Below are 15,887 nucleotides of genomic sequence, written 5' to 3'. Positions count from 1 at the left end.
AGCCCCCATGCCACGAGATGGCCCATAACTCTGGGCAGCGGGTGTTTGGGACATCGTATTCCGAATAGAGCTATGTATGCTATGGCCCCAACTTGAGGCTGGACGAGACGGGACCTGTTATTAATCAAATAAAAAACCTCCGTCATATCATTATATTACTTCCCCAACCGTTGGCCGAGGTCGAAATACATACCTTCGATTCGACTCTTCGTATACTATCAACCAGCGTCTCGATCGATGCCTTCCAGCTTCGCGGGTGGTAATTTCGTTTCGGTTTTCGGTTGTCCAGCCGAGCTAGTTACCCAATCTTAACAGGCCCCGGTGTGAAGAACAGCACTGCACTGCACAAGCACTGGCGTGAGAGGTTTCCTGAGGTTGCAGTTCCAGTTGTAGTTCTCACTCTCCTCTGTTGAGTAGTTTCTCCTGAATCTCCTGCCATCTGTTGTTCCTATTAAACTTGGATATCTCTTGAGGCGAATTCATCCTGCAGTCACCGTCCATCTAGGAGTAAGAAGTAAGGTTGAAGTTGAGGTTGAAGTCTCCCTTGCATTAAGATTGCTCCAATTGAGCGTGTTGTGTTGACGATCCGGCTTGAATCTAGCTTAACGCCTGTCCAGCTTCATCTCCCTCGACCCCTTCACGCTTCTTCACGGCTTCATCTTTCATCGCAACTCTTTATCAGAGTTTGCTGGAGCTTCGTTCAACGTTGGTGATACTATTCTAATCTCACTCCTTATATGTCGAATTTCTGCTGACAATACTTCTTTGCCTGCTAGAGTAGTTCTAGACGTTACACAGCTGCCTGCAGCGATTTGCTGTTGGTTCGGACGCCCCAGCCACCTAGAGACCTTGACCTTCCCCCTACATCGTAGCCGTACAGCATCTACCCGTCTGCATTTCAGACCCAGCCAATGGCACCACCGGAGCCGTCTGGTTCCCAGGTACCAGCAACCGAAACCGAAAAGGCCAATGGATCCACCAACTCTCCCAAGCTTGGGGCAATTGGAGAGGCTGTTCGTAGTGCTTTCAAAACTGCGATACCTGGGAGTCCAATTTTAAAGGCAATTGGCGGAGGGAACTCTAATGCTTCGACCTCTGAGTCGCCAATTGCACCAGAAGAGAAAGGGAAAGGGAAGCTGAAGTCCGAAGAGCCTGCAACAGCAACAACAACAACGGCTCCAGAAGAGCCATTGCAGCCTCCACGCCCTGCTTTCCTCTTAGAAGAGATACGCCCAGGGCCTCAGGGCTCTGGTACCCAACCCGATACAAGCAAAGAACGGCTTACGAGAAAGACATCTGAATCTCGAGACCCATCACCAAGAACACGCGATGTCCAGTTCGCATCGCAGAATGAGTACTTTGGCGATGAGGATACGGAAGGGGAGCAGACTCCACGTGGAGGGAATACTGCACCGGGTACCCCCAAACGGATGAGTGGAATTTTTAAATTTAGCAAGAAGTCTGGGGAGTATTCACGTGAGGGGGAGGAGGAAGCCAAGACCATGGATGATGAAGGTGCTAGGCCTAGCTTATTTTCGAAATTGAGAGCTTTCTCTCACTCAGCGGCTCAGCATACGAGAACTCTCTCAAGCCACGGGGGTAATGATACCGAAGGTGGGAATGGCGGTAGCGCTCCCATGTCCCCCATTGACCAAGAAGAGGATGAGAGTTCGGATCCCGGACACGCGGGGCCTAGTACTGCTCCTGGGACCCCGAGTGCTGCAGGAAAAAGCCCTCGTCTACGCCGAAGGGCTACAATGACAGATGTTCCCGAAGGATCCGATACGGATGGGAAGGGCAGACATCATCCGTACTCCCGTCGACCAAGCAGCTTCCGTCGTATCACTGATTTCGCCCATAGCAGAAAAGGCTCAGAAATCAATACCGCGCCATCGCCTGGAGGAGGAGGGGCTAGTGCTGCCAAATGGAAGGCTCTGAAGGCTGGTATTCGAATGATTGGGCAAAAGAAAAAGGAGGAAGCGAAGATCGATCGTGAGAAGTCAGCAGAGCTCGTAGCTGAATTGACAGCAGGCATCCCAGCGGCTTTGATCTTCGCCAGCATGTTCCAAAGAGACGAGCATGGTAACAAGCGAATTCCAATCATCCTGGAACAATTGAAGATCAAGATTACAGATTCGAAGCTGAACAACAAGTCGAGAAACCATACGGTATTCAGAATTGAGTTAGAATACGGATCCGGGTTAACTAGGATGAGATGGGTCATCCATCGAGAATTCCGTGACTTCTTTAATTTACACACTAAGTATCGCCTTCAAGATTTCAGCAATACTTATACAACTTTGGGCGATGGATCAAAACACCAGCTCCCGAAGTTCCCTAAAGCATCGATTCCATACCTCAAAGGCTGGAGGGGGTTAGAAGATTCCTCCTCTGATAGTGGGAATGAGACAGCGACAAATACGCGCCTAAATACCGGCCCCCTCGCGGAGCGACCCCTCACTGCAAATGCAGCAGTTGATCCAAGCGAAGCTGGCCCTAGCTCTGCGGCCCAATCCGGCGCCGCTGGTTCATCCAACCTTCTTGCCGTTCCCCGACCAGGTCCTCCCACTCGCCAGCCTACATATGATGATGACAGCGAGGACTACGAGATGCCTCGCAAGAATAGTATCGCAGGGTCTATCCGAAGAACCTTCTCTTCAAAGAAAAGGCCTCCTGTCCGTCGTAACTCAACTGGTGGGCACCCCATCGAGCCAGGAAATATTGGTGCTGGTATCGCACTTGGAATCGGTACCTTGGCTGGTGCTACTGTGGCGTCTACGCCTATCTTGCGACGGGATGGATTCTCTATAAAGCAGCGAAAGAAACTTGAAAAGTACCTCCAGGAACTTATTCGTATTATGATATTCCGTCCTGATTCGAACCGACTATGCAAGTTTCTTGAACTCTCATCCTTAGGTATCCGCCTTGCGGCTGAGAACAGCTACCATGGGAAGGAAGGGTATCTAGTTATCCAGTCTTCGAAAGGGTCCGAATTCCGGCGTGGGTGGGCGCCTGGCAGTATCATCAAAGGTCATCGTCCAAAATGGTTCCTTGTACGCCACAGCTATATTGTTTGCGTTGATTCGCCGGAGGAGATGAACATCTATGATGTGATTCTGGTTGATAGTGATTTCCAACTCGATGCCAAACGCTCTTTGCCTAAGAATCCAAAGGCAGTGGCGAGCGCCTCCACTAACCCGGCTCATCCGCAACATCATAAGCTGAAGCTCAAGAACTCTGAACGGAAGATCAAACTTCTTGCCAAGAATGAGAGGCAGCTAGGTCAGTTTTACGACAGTATCAAGTACATGGCTGATCAGACTGTTTGGTCGCAGAAGCATCGGTTTGATAGCTTTGCACCAGTCAGGCAATACTGCTTTGCACAGTGGCTTGTCGATGGAAGAGACTATTTTTGGAACGTTAGTCGTGCGATTTCAATGGCCAAAGATGTTATCTATATTCACGATTGGTGGCTGAGCCCGGAGATTGTAAGCACTGATCCTTTTCGAATATGCAACGAACGAAACTAATATAGTTTAGTATCTACGGCGTCCACCGGCAGTATCGCACAAGTGGCGATTGGACAGACTACTTCAGAGGAAAGCTAGCGAAGGCGTCAAGATATTCGTGATCATTTACCGCAATATCGGAGCCGCTGTGCCGATAGATTCGGCATATACTAAGTACTCACTGCTTGATCTGCACCCCAACATTTATGTCCAACGTTCGCCAAACCAACTCCGCCAAAACACCTTCTTCTGGGCCCACCATGAGAAACTGTTGATTGTTGATCATACAGTCGTGTTCCTTGGCGGGTTGGATCTCTGCTTCGGCAGATGGGATACGCCACAACATGCGCTTGTAGACGATAAGTTTACGGGCTTTGACGAAACCGGTCCCAAAGACCCGGATAAGTACCAGCTTTGGCCTGGGAAGGATTATTCCAATCCTCGCGTCGAGGATTTCTATGAGCTTAACAAGCCATACGAAGATATGTATGAACGCCAGAAAACGCCGCGAATGCCGTGGCATGATATCTCCATGCAGGTTGTCGGTCAACCTGCCAGGGATCTAACGCGGCATTTCGTTCAGCGATGGAATTACCTTCTCAGGCAACGTACACCGTCAAGGCCAACGCCATTCTTACTACCACCGCCGGACTTCACGCAGCAGGAGATCGAATCTCTAGGAATTAGCGGTTCCTGTGAGGTTCAGATGCTCCGAAGCGCTTGTTCATGGTCAACGGGTACGGTGGATAAAAATGAGCATTCGATCCTTAACGCATACCTTAAGGCTATCGAAACTAGCGACCACTTGGTTTACATCGAAAACCAGTTTTTTATTACTTCAGGTGAACTACCTGATGGAACAAAGATGGAAAATTCTATCGGGGATGCGCTGGTAGAGCGTATTATCCGAGCACATAAAAACGATGAGGACTGGAGGGCTATCATCATCCTACCTCTCCTACCAGGCTTCCAATCTAGCGTTGATCAACCGGATGGTAGTAGCGTGCGTTTGATCATGCAATGCCAGTTTAGGAGCATCTGTCGAGGAGATGGAAGTATATTTGGCAAATTAAAAGCTAATGGTATCAACCCTGAGGACTACATTGAGTTTTATGCGCTGAGGAGCTGGGGCAAAATCGGTCCTCAACAGCAACTGGTGACTGAGCAACTATACATTCACGCTAAGGTAAGTGATCCCCCGGGTACTTATGCTGCTTTGGGTGCTAACGTCGATAGTGTATGGTTGTGGATGATCGTATTGCGATTATTGGATCCGCCAACATCAACGAAAGATCTATGTTGGGATTCCGTGACTCAGAAGTCGCGGCAGTCGTTCGAGATCAGGATACAATTTGGTCTACCATGGCTGGGCGACCCTACCTCGTTGGGCGTTTCGCACACACCCTTCGCTTGCGCCTCATGCGCGAGCATCTCGGAATCGACGTCGATGAACTCATGGTCCAAGAAAGAGTAGCTGAAGAAGACGAAGAAACAGGGTCAGAACACAGATGGCATGATGGCAATAGTATTACCACGCGTGCAACTACTGACCTTGATTCTGGTTCGCTTAGGTCCGGTATTTCTGGGATTGCTGGGCCAAGTCATGCTGGGCCATCCAGCCCTCCACATCCCGTAAGACAGGGCGATGTAGATGCCGTCAACCGTGTTGAAAAGCTCCCTAGCTTTAACCATGATGTTGATTGGGAGCAAGCGAACAATCCAAATATCATATCGCACAAGCGGGTTACCAGCGATCCGAGGGTTAAAGAAAGGGAAAGAGACGTTCAGGGTTTGGGAATCGACCATATGAAGGCTGTAGACGAATATAACCGGGAGAAAGAAGGACGACCCGCTACGGCTATGGATAGGAAGCTGGGGCAAGATGGATATGAATTTACCTCTAGCTTCAGCCAGGTCGATACCGGAATCGTTAGAAATTCCTTGGAAGGCGCTAGGGACCATCGTGGGCATTCTTCGAAAGGCAAACCCGCTTCTGTTGATAGCCATGCTGAAGAGGAGGCTACTGGCGGAAACGCCGAACTTATGCCACCAATCCCAACTCAGCGGCTAAATTCATCAGAACTTGGTCTCCCAATTTCCAGCCAACTCCCGCCGCTGCCACCTACGAGTGATATGGATATCGGAGGACCGGCCGCAACCCGTCTCAGTCAAGGAACGTTGCCGCCGATGAAGCCTTCGCATCCACTTTACTCGGAGATCAAGCAGCCCCTCGTAGACTCGGATCACTTCGTCGACCCACTCAACGACTCTTTTTACCTAGATACTTGGCACAAGATCGCTGTAAACAATACAAAGATCTTTAGAGAGGTATTTAGATGTATGCCCGACAATGAGGTGAAGAGTTGGGCGCAGTATAAGGAGTATATGGCCTACGCAGACAAATTTGCAGCGTCTCAGGACGGAGACAAACCTTCGACTCAGACTCAGAACAGGAATAGAACTGGCCAGGCCGCCCCTGGAGTTGGCGTTCCCGTGTCACTGCCAGAGAAAATCGGCGAGAAGATATCGCCTGAGGCAGCTGAGACAATAGGGAAAGTGACAGAGAAGTTGCACATCGGTCCACACCACCACAACCAAGAGCATGAGAAGGGTAAAACAGAAGATTGGAATGAAAAAGCTGGACAAGGTGAGGGTGATAGTGGACTGAAAGAAAAGAATGAAGTTGCGACCGAGGTAAGGAGAGAAACTGGGAAGGGACAATTGTCACAGAATGAGAAGGAGTCGACAGAAGGCGGAGATCCTAGACTTTCGGAAACATCCTTAAGGGCCGGGCCACCTGGCACTTCCGGAGGGTTAGCACCGCCAGGTAGTGCCGTTGGCGGTAGCGCTACCGGTAGCAGTGTGGGACCTGCGGCTTCAGTTAGGAGGAGGAAGAGAGCGGGAACGAGGAATAGTAAGCGCGAGTTCCATGCCACTGACGATGTTATGGATAAGGATGTCGCAGAGGAGCTTTTGAGTTTGATTGTGGGACATTTGGTTGTATGGCCGTATGAATGGTTGATTGCTGAAGCGGAAGGTGGGAACTGGTTGTATAGTATCGACCAGTTAGCCCCGATTGAGCTCTAGTAAGTTACACACCTCCAACCCAATAATTGATCAAACCATCGTATACTAACAAAATACGCCTTTAGCAATTAATCGAACCTATCAGACGCAGCGTTTAAAATTGGGAATTGCGTATAAGTATCCGGGGAAATTGAGCCAATGATTTGTCTGAGGGACCAGGCTCTTTTGGAAACGCCTGGATTTGAAGATAGTCTTTTTGGAATCTTTTCAATTCTTTGCAAATATTCACTTCACTGCATAGATTCTTTGGACATTGGTGAATTGGACGGTACATGACTTCTTTTAATATTATTACTTTTGCGGTTACTTCCCTTACTGTCTAATACTTTTTTATGTTTATTTTTTGCAGTTTGGATTGTTTGAAGAGCATTAGCTTACCCGTTCATGAAGAAGAAATGAAGGATCAGTCGTATACAATTGGTATTTTTTTTTAAAAAAAGTTATAGATTCACATACGTTAAAACTATATTGGCATACGATAAATAAACGGTTTTGCAAGTTGAATGTCTTTAAGCTTTGAATATTGATGCATGTCCGGTGTACTTTGAACACATCCTCGTTTTGGTGGCTCTCGGTCACCCGTCTAAACTAGACTCCATAAGTCGGTACTCAGGCACAAAGTCACTGAGGTGTCCTTCTAGCTTCCCTTGATAGATTTAGAAAGACATCGGCACAGTAGGTTTTGGAGTCCAAAACCTCACCCTGGGAATTTTGAAGGTTATATATGACATTTGAGCCTAAAAACCTATCCTAACCCTACCCTCCAAAGCTAGAATATTCATTCAGCTTGGCAGCTATTGGACGATCTAGACAGGTTTGACTAGTCTTCTAACTTTCAGGAGGCACATCAGCAGTCGGTGAGATGGCCGAGTTGGTCTATGGCGCCAGGTTAAGGTTATACCTTAACAAGTGACATCCTGGTACGGGTAACCGTGCGTGGGTTCGAATCCCACTCTCATCACTATCTTTTTGCTCTTTGAAGCTTTTTTTTTTTCTTCGGTTGTCGGTGGCGTCGATGGTGGTGTAGATACTTTGGGAAGGTGGTGTTGGATTTTTTTTTTTGGTGTGGGTGTTTTTCCGGTATCGGATTTTAATTGAGCCTAAGCCAGCTGCGCAAGCGACCGCTCGATTAAATCTCATATATGCATGGGTGCTCGGGTTATTCCAAGGGCAAGAGAAAATACAGGTTTTAACGTTTTATAGCAGTTTTATCCTTGCCGAGGGCCTTTGCGGTATCTTTTGAATCAAATAATATTGTGCACGACATATATTTAGGTTCGAGACGTTGGATGTATTAATATTCAGACTCTATAGCTCTACATGGGACTACATATACTAGCAAGTACGAAGCAGCTTCGCCAGCAAGACATATACAGCTTTCTTGTAGGAAATGTAAAACAAAAGCACCGAAGGCTGTTAAATATATCGACAGATATATCAAATACATTTATAGAAAATCCGACGATAATATTAATTTTTATATACTAACGTGAGTAATTTGAGTCCGAATATATAGGCCATTCTACATCCGTCCATTCTCTTTGACACATCGATACACAGACATGCGGATACCTACTTACCTTCTTTGAACTGTGTATACATGTATGAGCTGGGATTTATGCATTTTCAAATGAAAATAATAGTAGAGTATTATATACGACGAGTTATACTCACTTTCGTAGCTCGCGAATCTTCTATCATGATATTTACAATAACTCCCTTAGGCCTAATAGGTCTGTACCTTTGAGTCCCATCACACCCACCTAAAATTACACTCCAAAACCTCCTAAACCCCCTTATATCTTCTTCTCTTTCTTCTCTTCCTCTTCGATCCTCTCCTTAACCTTCCCCTCCAAGTATTCCGTCAATCCCAATATCCCATCCGAAGTAACCAACCTATAACTCTCACACTCCACAAACCCACCTACCAACCTCCCATTCCCATCAACCTGCAAACTCCCCAAAATATCTTGACTCTCCGGAATCCTCATACCACCATAATACGGCGTCCTCCTATCCACCACATGATGAAACCCCCCAATGGAAGTAGTATCTACTTGATCCGTTTTTTCAGAAGTGGCACTGGTAGAAGGTGTACCGGTAGATTCGGTATGTAACTTCCTATCTCTTTTCATTCCCTTGGAGACGGAGGCCTTTACGCCCATTGTTGCACCCCATGTTCCGTAGGCTTCGTTGATGAGGTCTTGATCGTTGGCTGCGTGAGTGGAGAGGGTTGACATTAGGAGGGTTCGGAAATGGGGGTTTTCGGTGAAGGTTGATGGGGTTGGGGGGATGGTTGTGGTTGTGCCTATTGCTAGCTTTTGGGAGGGAGGGGTGGTGGGGAGGTAGGTTAGTGTGTAGGTTTGGGGAGTGGTAGTGGAGGGGTGGATGTACTAGTTACATATATATTGGGGTTAGTATTGAAGGATTTGAAGAATTCCATGCATACGAAGGCCGAAGGGTCATAGTGTTAACTGACGATGTTCTTGTTTTGTTCGAGCGTTTTGAGGCCTCGGATGGTCCTGCGGGAGAAGCTAGCTACGGAGGCATGCTGCTGAAAGCATTGCCGAAGCACGGGGCCGGCCCGTTGTATCGAGATGCTTGACATTTTAGAGATGAGCAGAAGGATGACTTTTACTGTTCAGGATTGCAGGTGGGATGGTATCCTGGACGTCACGCAGACTGGCGTCGCGCGAAGCCGGGTTCTGCATGGCATTGACGTCAAAATTTCTCAACACATTTTGAAGTTACACAAGTGGAAAAATACCACATGGCTTCGGAACGGCATTAAGTCTTAAATTAAGACCTGCATGTTGCAGTTCGAATCGAACGCAACTTTGGGCTTCGATCCATATCTCGAAGATGTTATTATATCAAGGGTTAAAAATCTCTCAATGAGGCTTGATTTGAAAGGGCAGAGCTAGAGCTTATATTGCTTCGCTAATAAAACTAAAGATACATTTTCCTTTCGATACCAAAGGCCACAACAGGGTATATTTTCATGCTTATTCCCTGTATGTAGTTCAGTTACGAAAAATAAAAACGATCGATCTAGTATATTGCCTTGGAAGTACTAATTAAGAGAGTAGGGATTTTGAAAGCTTCCTTTATCCTCCATAGGCTTCGTTGCTTTCACTTCGTGCGATAAATCTTGCAATATCCTCTTCGTGAACTGCCCGTAGGGGGCCATTGCAAGTCCGGAACAATAAAAATAGAATTATAAGAAAACTGCTCAGGGTTGGGAGGCGCGTAACCTACCAGCCGCCACCGCCAGAAGAGACTTCAGGCTCGTCCTGCTTCCAGAGTTGTTGGGTGGTGTCGACAGCGGGAGCGCTGCCGTAGTCAGCACCACCGCCAGAAGTAGCATTGAAGCCGTCATCATCACCACCGGCACCCTTGTTTGTGCAGTTTCGAGACCAATGGCCCATTTCCCTTTTATGAAAAGATATTATTTAGTCGTCTGAGTCTTTTTCTAGAAAGATTTCTGGGGGAGGAGTGTATACTTACCCACACTCATTACATTTGATACGTGACATATCACGAGGCTTCGGGCACTCCTTAGCACTGTGACCCACTGTTTGTTGGTTAAAATATTAGTAAAGTGAAAATCAGCGGCGAACCAAATACAAGGAAGCTTACTCTCATCGCAGTTGCGACATTTGACTCGAGCTGGATCTCTAGGCTTGGGGCAATCGCGTCCAACGTGACCTTCCTCGTCGCAGTTGTTGCAAATGATCTTGCGAGGATTGGTACAATCGACACGTCGGTGACCTTCCTCTCCGCAGTTGTTGCAGGTCATACCCTTCTTTGGCTCAGGGCATTCAGCGGCGCGGTGTCCCTGTTGGCTCGGTTAGAGGGCTGTTAGACTGGTAGAGGTGAAAGAGGGCTCACTTCTTGATCGCAATTACGGCAGGTCATCTTGGGAGCATCGGGACAGTCTTTGGAGAAATGTCCCATTTTTTCGCACTTGCGGCATTGAACGTTAGAAGCATCACGAGGTTTCTCACATTCCTTGGCTTCGTGACCCTCTTCACCACAGTTGCGGCAAGCGTTCGGATTTCTTCGCTGCTTACGTTCCTCAGGGCCTTCATGCTATTAGTGGTCCAGTGCACTCCAGCAACTACATAGGTAAGTCAGGAATAAAAACTTACAATCACGAGCACGGTGCCCTTCCTGATCACAGTTGACACATTTGATGGAAGGGATGTCGGAAGGATCCCTGGCTTGACGTTCTTGAGGGCACGCTCGAGAAACGTGACCGGTTTCTAGACAATGATGAGATATTAATATTGGTCTGTATTAGATTAGAGGTTGTCTATCTTCACCTTTGCAGTTATAGCACCATGGGACATAGGACTCCTGGACGAATCCAGCGTTTTCCAAGCGAGACATGTTGTCGTTATCATCGACGGGGAACCTTTCCGGGTCCTTGGCAGCACCTTTCGTTCGTCGACCTTTGACCGATGTCTGAAAAGTAACGACGAACTTCTTGTTCATGTTACCTTGAAGATCGACGATAACTTGGGTACCAGTGATATCTTTTTTCTGTCATCCACACCAGCCGCGAGTTAGACCCTATAGTAAATGAGTAATCAAGAGTAGCTAATACGCACAATAGCAACTAAGCCATAAGCAAATTTTCCTTCCTCCTTAAAGGCGTTTTGGAGGGTCGGAAAAGTGGAATCTGGGCAAAGAGCAACGTATTTGAAGAATGCCTACGGGTGGAAGTTAGCTAAAGTTGTGAATGCAAGGTATTCGAAACTAACATCTTTGAAAGCATCGAGATCTCGATCCTTCGAAGCCTGATCCATGTTATTCCAACAAGCCTCGATCTTTTGATCTTTGTCCTCGACTTCGCCTTCAAGATCAGCTCCACCGAATTGCATCTTGCGTTGATTCGTGCACTCGGCAGCACGGTGACCAAGTTGTTGGCAGTTACGGCATGGCTCATTTGCTCTGATGGGGCATTCTATTGGATGATGTTAGTGTGGGTTTGATAATACGAGAAGCTGAGTTTGGAGCATACCTTTGACCATGTGGCCGGTCTCGCCGCAGTGTCGGCAGGCTTGATTATCCTTCTGGGGGCATTCAAAAGGAATATGACCCTCGGTGTTGCAAATGTTGCACTTGGGAGTAGGGCACTTGCTAGCAGAGTGGCCTTTTTGGCCACAACAGCTACACTTCTGATTCGGACTGTAGAATAGTCAATAGGGATTGGCGGATAAGGTACGGTTATTAGGGGAGAGACATTTACCATTCAGCAGCGAAGTGACCTTCCTCGTTGCACCTACGGCAGGCGCCAGGAGCACCACGAGGGCTTTTGGGGGTTTAACACATTTGTTAGATGACAGATGTTGATGATCAAGCTTGTAAGAGGCTAGGTACATACCGATCACCACCGTCAGCTCCATCTTCAAAGAAGTTGTCACCAGAGGAGATGTTGTTCGTGGTTAGACCTGTGGCTACAGGCATTGGTGGGGGGACCCATTCCCCTTCATCGACTGGGAGTTCGTGAAAGCATTGTGTTAGTAGACCATATCAAGACACTCTCTGCTAGCTAAGAGAGATAAAAAATAAAAGGGAGAGGGGGGTGACCAGGAGAGAACGGAAAAGGGTAGGGAGTAGGAGAGCTAGGAGGTTGTATGAACATGTTAGTAGAATGAAGCTATAGCTGCTTACCCTGAACCGGACCATCATCCCAGCCAGACATGATGGAGTATAGTATGATAACAAAGAGGGAATAGAAGGATAGTAGAGATGAAGAAAACGGTGCGATTCTAGAGAGCCTTTCGATCGTTCGAAACAGTACAAACGGATGGGGAGGGGAGAAAGTGGAAGAGTTGGAACCAAGATGGTTGATGATGGTTATGTTCTTGAGAGGTGGAGGAGGGAAGGAAGAGGATGGAAGAGCCGGGCAGGGGCAAGGTCATTTAAATACCAGTCAGTGTTGAAAAAGATACGTTTCGTGGGCTGAGCGAGGGAAACTTGGTTGGCACACTTCCAGTCACGTCGCCCGCACTCCCTAACATCACACCTAGCTAGGCCTTCTGGTTATATTACCAGTCACCCAATATCTCTAGACAGCTTCCCAACAGCTATTGAGTCCTCCAGCTGTTCAGGGAATGAGAGGGTGTAGATACAAGGTATATCTCAAGTGAAATGTATCGATAGCTCTAGCCTTGGCTATGATTGAGGGACATCAACAATAACTGTATATGTTCTTACTATTCAGAATTAAGCCGTCTTAGGAAAATCTGTTTAACTACTCTAGATACGTACATACGGACCCTTAGGAAGTATATCTACATTGAGAGGATCGTCTAAATCTCTTGTATGGGGTAGATTTATGAACGCGGGTTTGCTGGAAGATCATTCTATACATACTATGTGTACATGCTTAGTTTGATATTTTAATCATTGAATTGTTTATAGAGCATACTAGTAGATGATACAGACTGTTCTAGAAGCAACTACCTAGGTAATATATTAGTAAAAAAGGGGTCTTCACCAGTATTTCCGGTATAGCCTAGCAGTTTCTTAAGGAGTTCAGAGACACGAGCAAAGTCCCCCTAACTAACTAACTACAAGTTAAATCGATAAGATATTAAGAGTATAAAGCCTTTTACCATCTATAATTATGCGTGCTTACATACAGCTATTAAGCACTTATGCATACGATCAACATAAAGGCATAAGATAAATTTTAAACGCCCAGCGAGGTAATGTGACAATGCACGCACGAACACACATTCTAGTTGTCAAATGTATATATAGATGCGTGGGGCCACAAGTAACCGACTCTCAAGTATTCTGAGGGTAATTCGATATGACGGCACCGATATATATTAGTAATATACCTACGCTGCTGTAAGCTGTATTAACTAGGTTGCACGAACTGTTGCATTTTCGAATCGACTGAGTTGTAAATAACTTCATGAAGCTAGGACCGTTTTAGCCAGGCTATATGAGTTTCGATTTGAATAGGAAGGTGAAACTGGGTATACACACGGCGTATGAAACGGCCAGGCCTCCAGACTCCAATTTCATGATTTGATGGTTGAGCTAGGTACTAGAGATTCTGGTAACGAATTGCTGAAAGACTGGTATTGAGCGGCTCCTTTGCTGTAACTATTTCCGAACCCGGCATCCGACGTACGATCGCATACTCCGAGCTTTGCCGTTCGAGTCTAGTTCGAGCGTTCTTGGATATCATCATCATCCATTGACTTCGAATTCGGTGGAGAGATAATCATATCTTAGACTAGTATAGCGTCAGCAAGCGAGCGCACCAGTGATATTATATTCACACCACCAAGAAACCGAACCCAACATGGCGGGGTATACGTATGTGGAAAGCTCAAGTAGCTAGTAGGCTATCCTCGAATGGTCGGGAATGTAAAAAAAAGTCCACGGGTGCAGCAAAGTGCTGGAGGCCCGGCCTCCGCGACCAGGATGTTGTTCGCTTGAGACAGACCCTGGTTTGCCTTTGACGTAAACCCTGCTGACCCGCCTGGTCTTCCCTGCTTTTTGCTATGGTGATGCGAGCCAGTGACATATTTTTCTGTCATGCGATATGCATGTCTGTCGTATCTCGTATCTTCCTGTACAATCGGAGGTAGTTAGCATGCTTGATTCGGTAGCATTGGAGACATCACAGATACCTCGACGGTACTTACCAAGTACATTCTAAAGAGGGGACCCTTCCTTCTTTCCTTAATTCCAGATGCATTCCTCGTCCATGTTTTTCATGTTTCTCTCTTCAAAACGTGGTATGTAGCTAGTTAGCAGCAGTGTCGTCAGCATTCATTTGTTTAATTCCCGGGTTCGGGTCCATATAACAGGCAAAGGAAGCAGCGGAACCCTGAAGCATCCCTTTCTTCCTTCCTTCTCACCTTTCATCTCTGCATCCGGACAGACGTAGCACTTACATTGCATTGCATGACGATACGGATACCATACGATAGGAAACGACACGATACCTACCCGTGACATCTTCTTCTTCAGACCAGAACCAGCCTCTGTAGTGTCCTCGTTTGCTTCATCCCTCCAAAAAGCCGCGGAACAGTAGAGTTACAGTTACCTCTTTCGGGTCCACATCGACTGTGCTGCACAACTCCTCACAACACACCCACACACTTTAGCTACACACCTCGCATTTAATCTTTTTTACGAACTCAATCTATCTCACCTCCGGTTTCCCTTTCCCTCCTCCTCCTGTTTTTACTCTTCTTCGAATATCTTCATTTCCCTTGAATTCAATCGCCAGCGATTTTCAATATTTGGACTTTTGATTGTTGCTTCGTTTGTTGATTTGTTGCTGTCGCCCTTAACGAATCGAAAATAATCTTGTCATCATCCGAACAACCCGACTGCCCTACATCTCACATACCAACCACCCATCCTTAAAAATGCATATCACCAGTCTCGCCCTCCGAGGCACTCAGGTATACTATGTACCCTTCGATAGGAATTCCCTGAGATCTACGTACTAATAAAAAAAAACTATAGTTCCTCCTCACCGTCATTGCTCTCGCTCTTTCCGGTGCTCTAGTCGCACAACAAGTATTTGGCGGCTCGCCCTCACAAGTCAACTTTGCGCTCTTCACAAGCATCTGGTCTTTCCTTGGTGGTTTCTACACTTTATACGCAGTCATTACAGATTCCGGCCACTCCCAGATTCTACTAGGAATCGATGCTTCAAACACTTTGTTTACGTTTGCTGCTGGTACGGCATTGGCAGCCGGATTGGGAGTACATAGCTGCGGTAATATGGTATGTCTGATATTCTCAGAGAGAAGCAGATAATAAAGGAACAAAGAAAAATGCTAATTGAAGGCAACAGGCCTATGTGATAACCAACTCAATCACAAACGGAGGCCGAGACCCCACTGCCCGCTGCCATGAAGCCCAGGCTCTCACTGCCTTCCTTTGGTTCCTCTTCGGAACTTATCTGGCTTCATTGGTCTTGAGCGTTCTCGCCTGGAGGAGAGGATCCGTCGTTCCCGCGTCTAGGAGTCGCGTCTAGGAGGCTGATTTCGTCTTGAAAGGGATTGAGTTGAAGTGGCCGTGGGATAAATGATGTAATCGACGTCCTTCTTTTTACCCAACGATAACAAGAGGATTGAAAAGGACTCCTCTTTTTTTTTGTTGGACGAATGGGCTTTTGGAATTTCTCTCTTTGACCCCGAAACATATACTTATCGATGGATAATTGAGGAGGAAATACTCAAATTTTTTGGATGTTTCTTTTTTTCCCCTTTCTTATCTTACAATAAGGGAGGCTGGTTGGTC

At 46.9% G+C, this 15,887-nt stretch overlaps 4 protein-coding genes across 4 annotated transcripts; 2 read left to right on the top strand and 2 right to left on the bottom strand.

Moving 5' to 3' along the window:
• Positions 1 to 911: 911 nt before the first annotated feature.
• Positions 912 to 6,596, top strand: AOL_s00173g204 (uncharacterized protein; the record flags this gene model as incomplete). The annotated part of the gene is made up of 3 exons (XM_011127946.1): positions 912 to 3,488; positions 3,541 to 4,695; positions 4,746 to 6,596. The coding sequence occupies 3 exons, from the start codon at positions 912 to 914 to the stop codon at positions 6,594 to 6,596; spliced, it is 5,583 nt and encodes a 1,860-aa protein (XP_011126248.1).
• Positions 6,597 to 8,392: 1,796 nt separating this feature from the next.
• On the bottom strand, positions 8,393 to 9,204 carry AOL_s00173g203 (uncharacterized protein; the record flags this gene model as incomplete). Its single annotated transcript, XM_011127945.1, has 2 exons — positions 8,393 to 8,989; positions 9,076 to 9,204. The coding sequence occupies 2 exons, from the start codon at positions 9,202 to 9,204 to the stop codon at positions 8,393 to 8,395; spliced, it is 726 nt and encodes a 241-aa protein (XP_011126247.1).
• Positions 9,205 to 9,850: 646 nt separating this feature from the next.
• Positions 9,851 to 12,306, bottom strand: AOL_s00173g202 (uncharacterized protein; the record flags this gene model as incomplete). The annotated part of the gene is made up of 12 exons (XM_011127944.1): positions 9,851 to 10,028; positions 10,104 to 10,170; positions 10,236 to 10,434; positions 10,488 to 10,681; positions 10,748 to 10,861; positions 10,922 to 11,141; positions 11,210 to 11,311; positions 11,363 to 11,565; positions 11,623 to 11,789; positions 11,851 to 11,913; positions 11,986 to 12,097; positions 12,276 to 12,306. 12 exons carry the CDS (start codon positions 12,304 to 12,306, stop codon positions 9,851 to 9,853), a joined length of 1,650 nt encoding a protein of 549 aa, XP_011126246.1.
• A 2,698-nt stretch (positions 12,307 to 15,004) lies between these two features.
• AOL_s00173g201 (uncharacterized protein) lies at positions 15,005 to 15,621 on the top strand (the record flags this gene model as incomplete). Its single annotated transcript, XM_011127943.1, has 3 exons — positions 15,005 to 15,040; positions 15,105 to 15,368; positions 15,439 to 15,621. 3 exons carry the CDS (start codon positions 15,005 to 15,007, stop codon positions 15,619 to 15,621), a joined length of 483 nt encoding a protein of 160 aa, XP_011126245.1.
• Between the last annotated feature and the right edge of the window lie 266 nt (positions 15,622 to 15,887).

Source organism: Orbilia oligospora, assembly GCF_000225545.1.
Source record: "Orbilia oligospora ATCC 24927 unplaced genomic scaffold scaffold00173, whole genome shotgun sequence".
NCBI lineage: Eukaryota > Fungi > Ascomycota > Orbiliomycetes > Orbiliales > Orbiliaceae > Orbilia > Orbilia oligospora.
The sequence above is the reverse complement of the archived record's forward strand: the minus strand, read 5'-3'. Positions and strand labels throughout refer to the sequence as shown.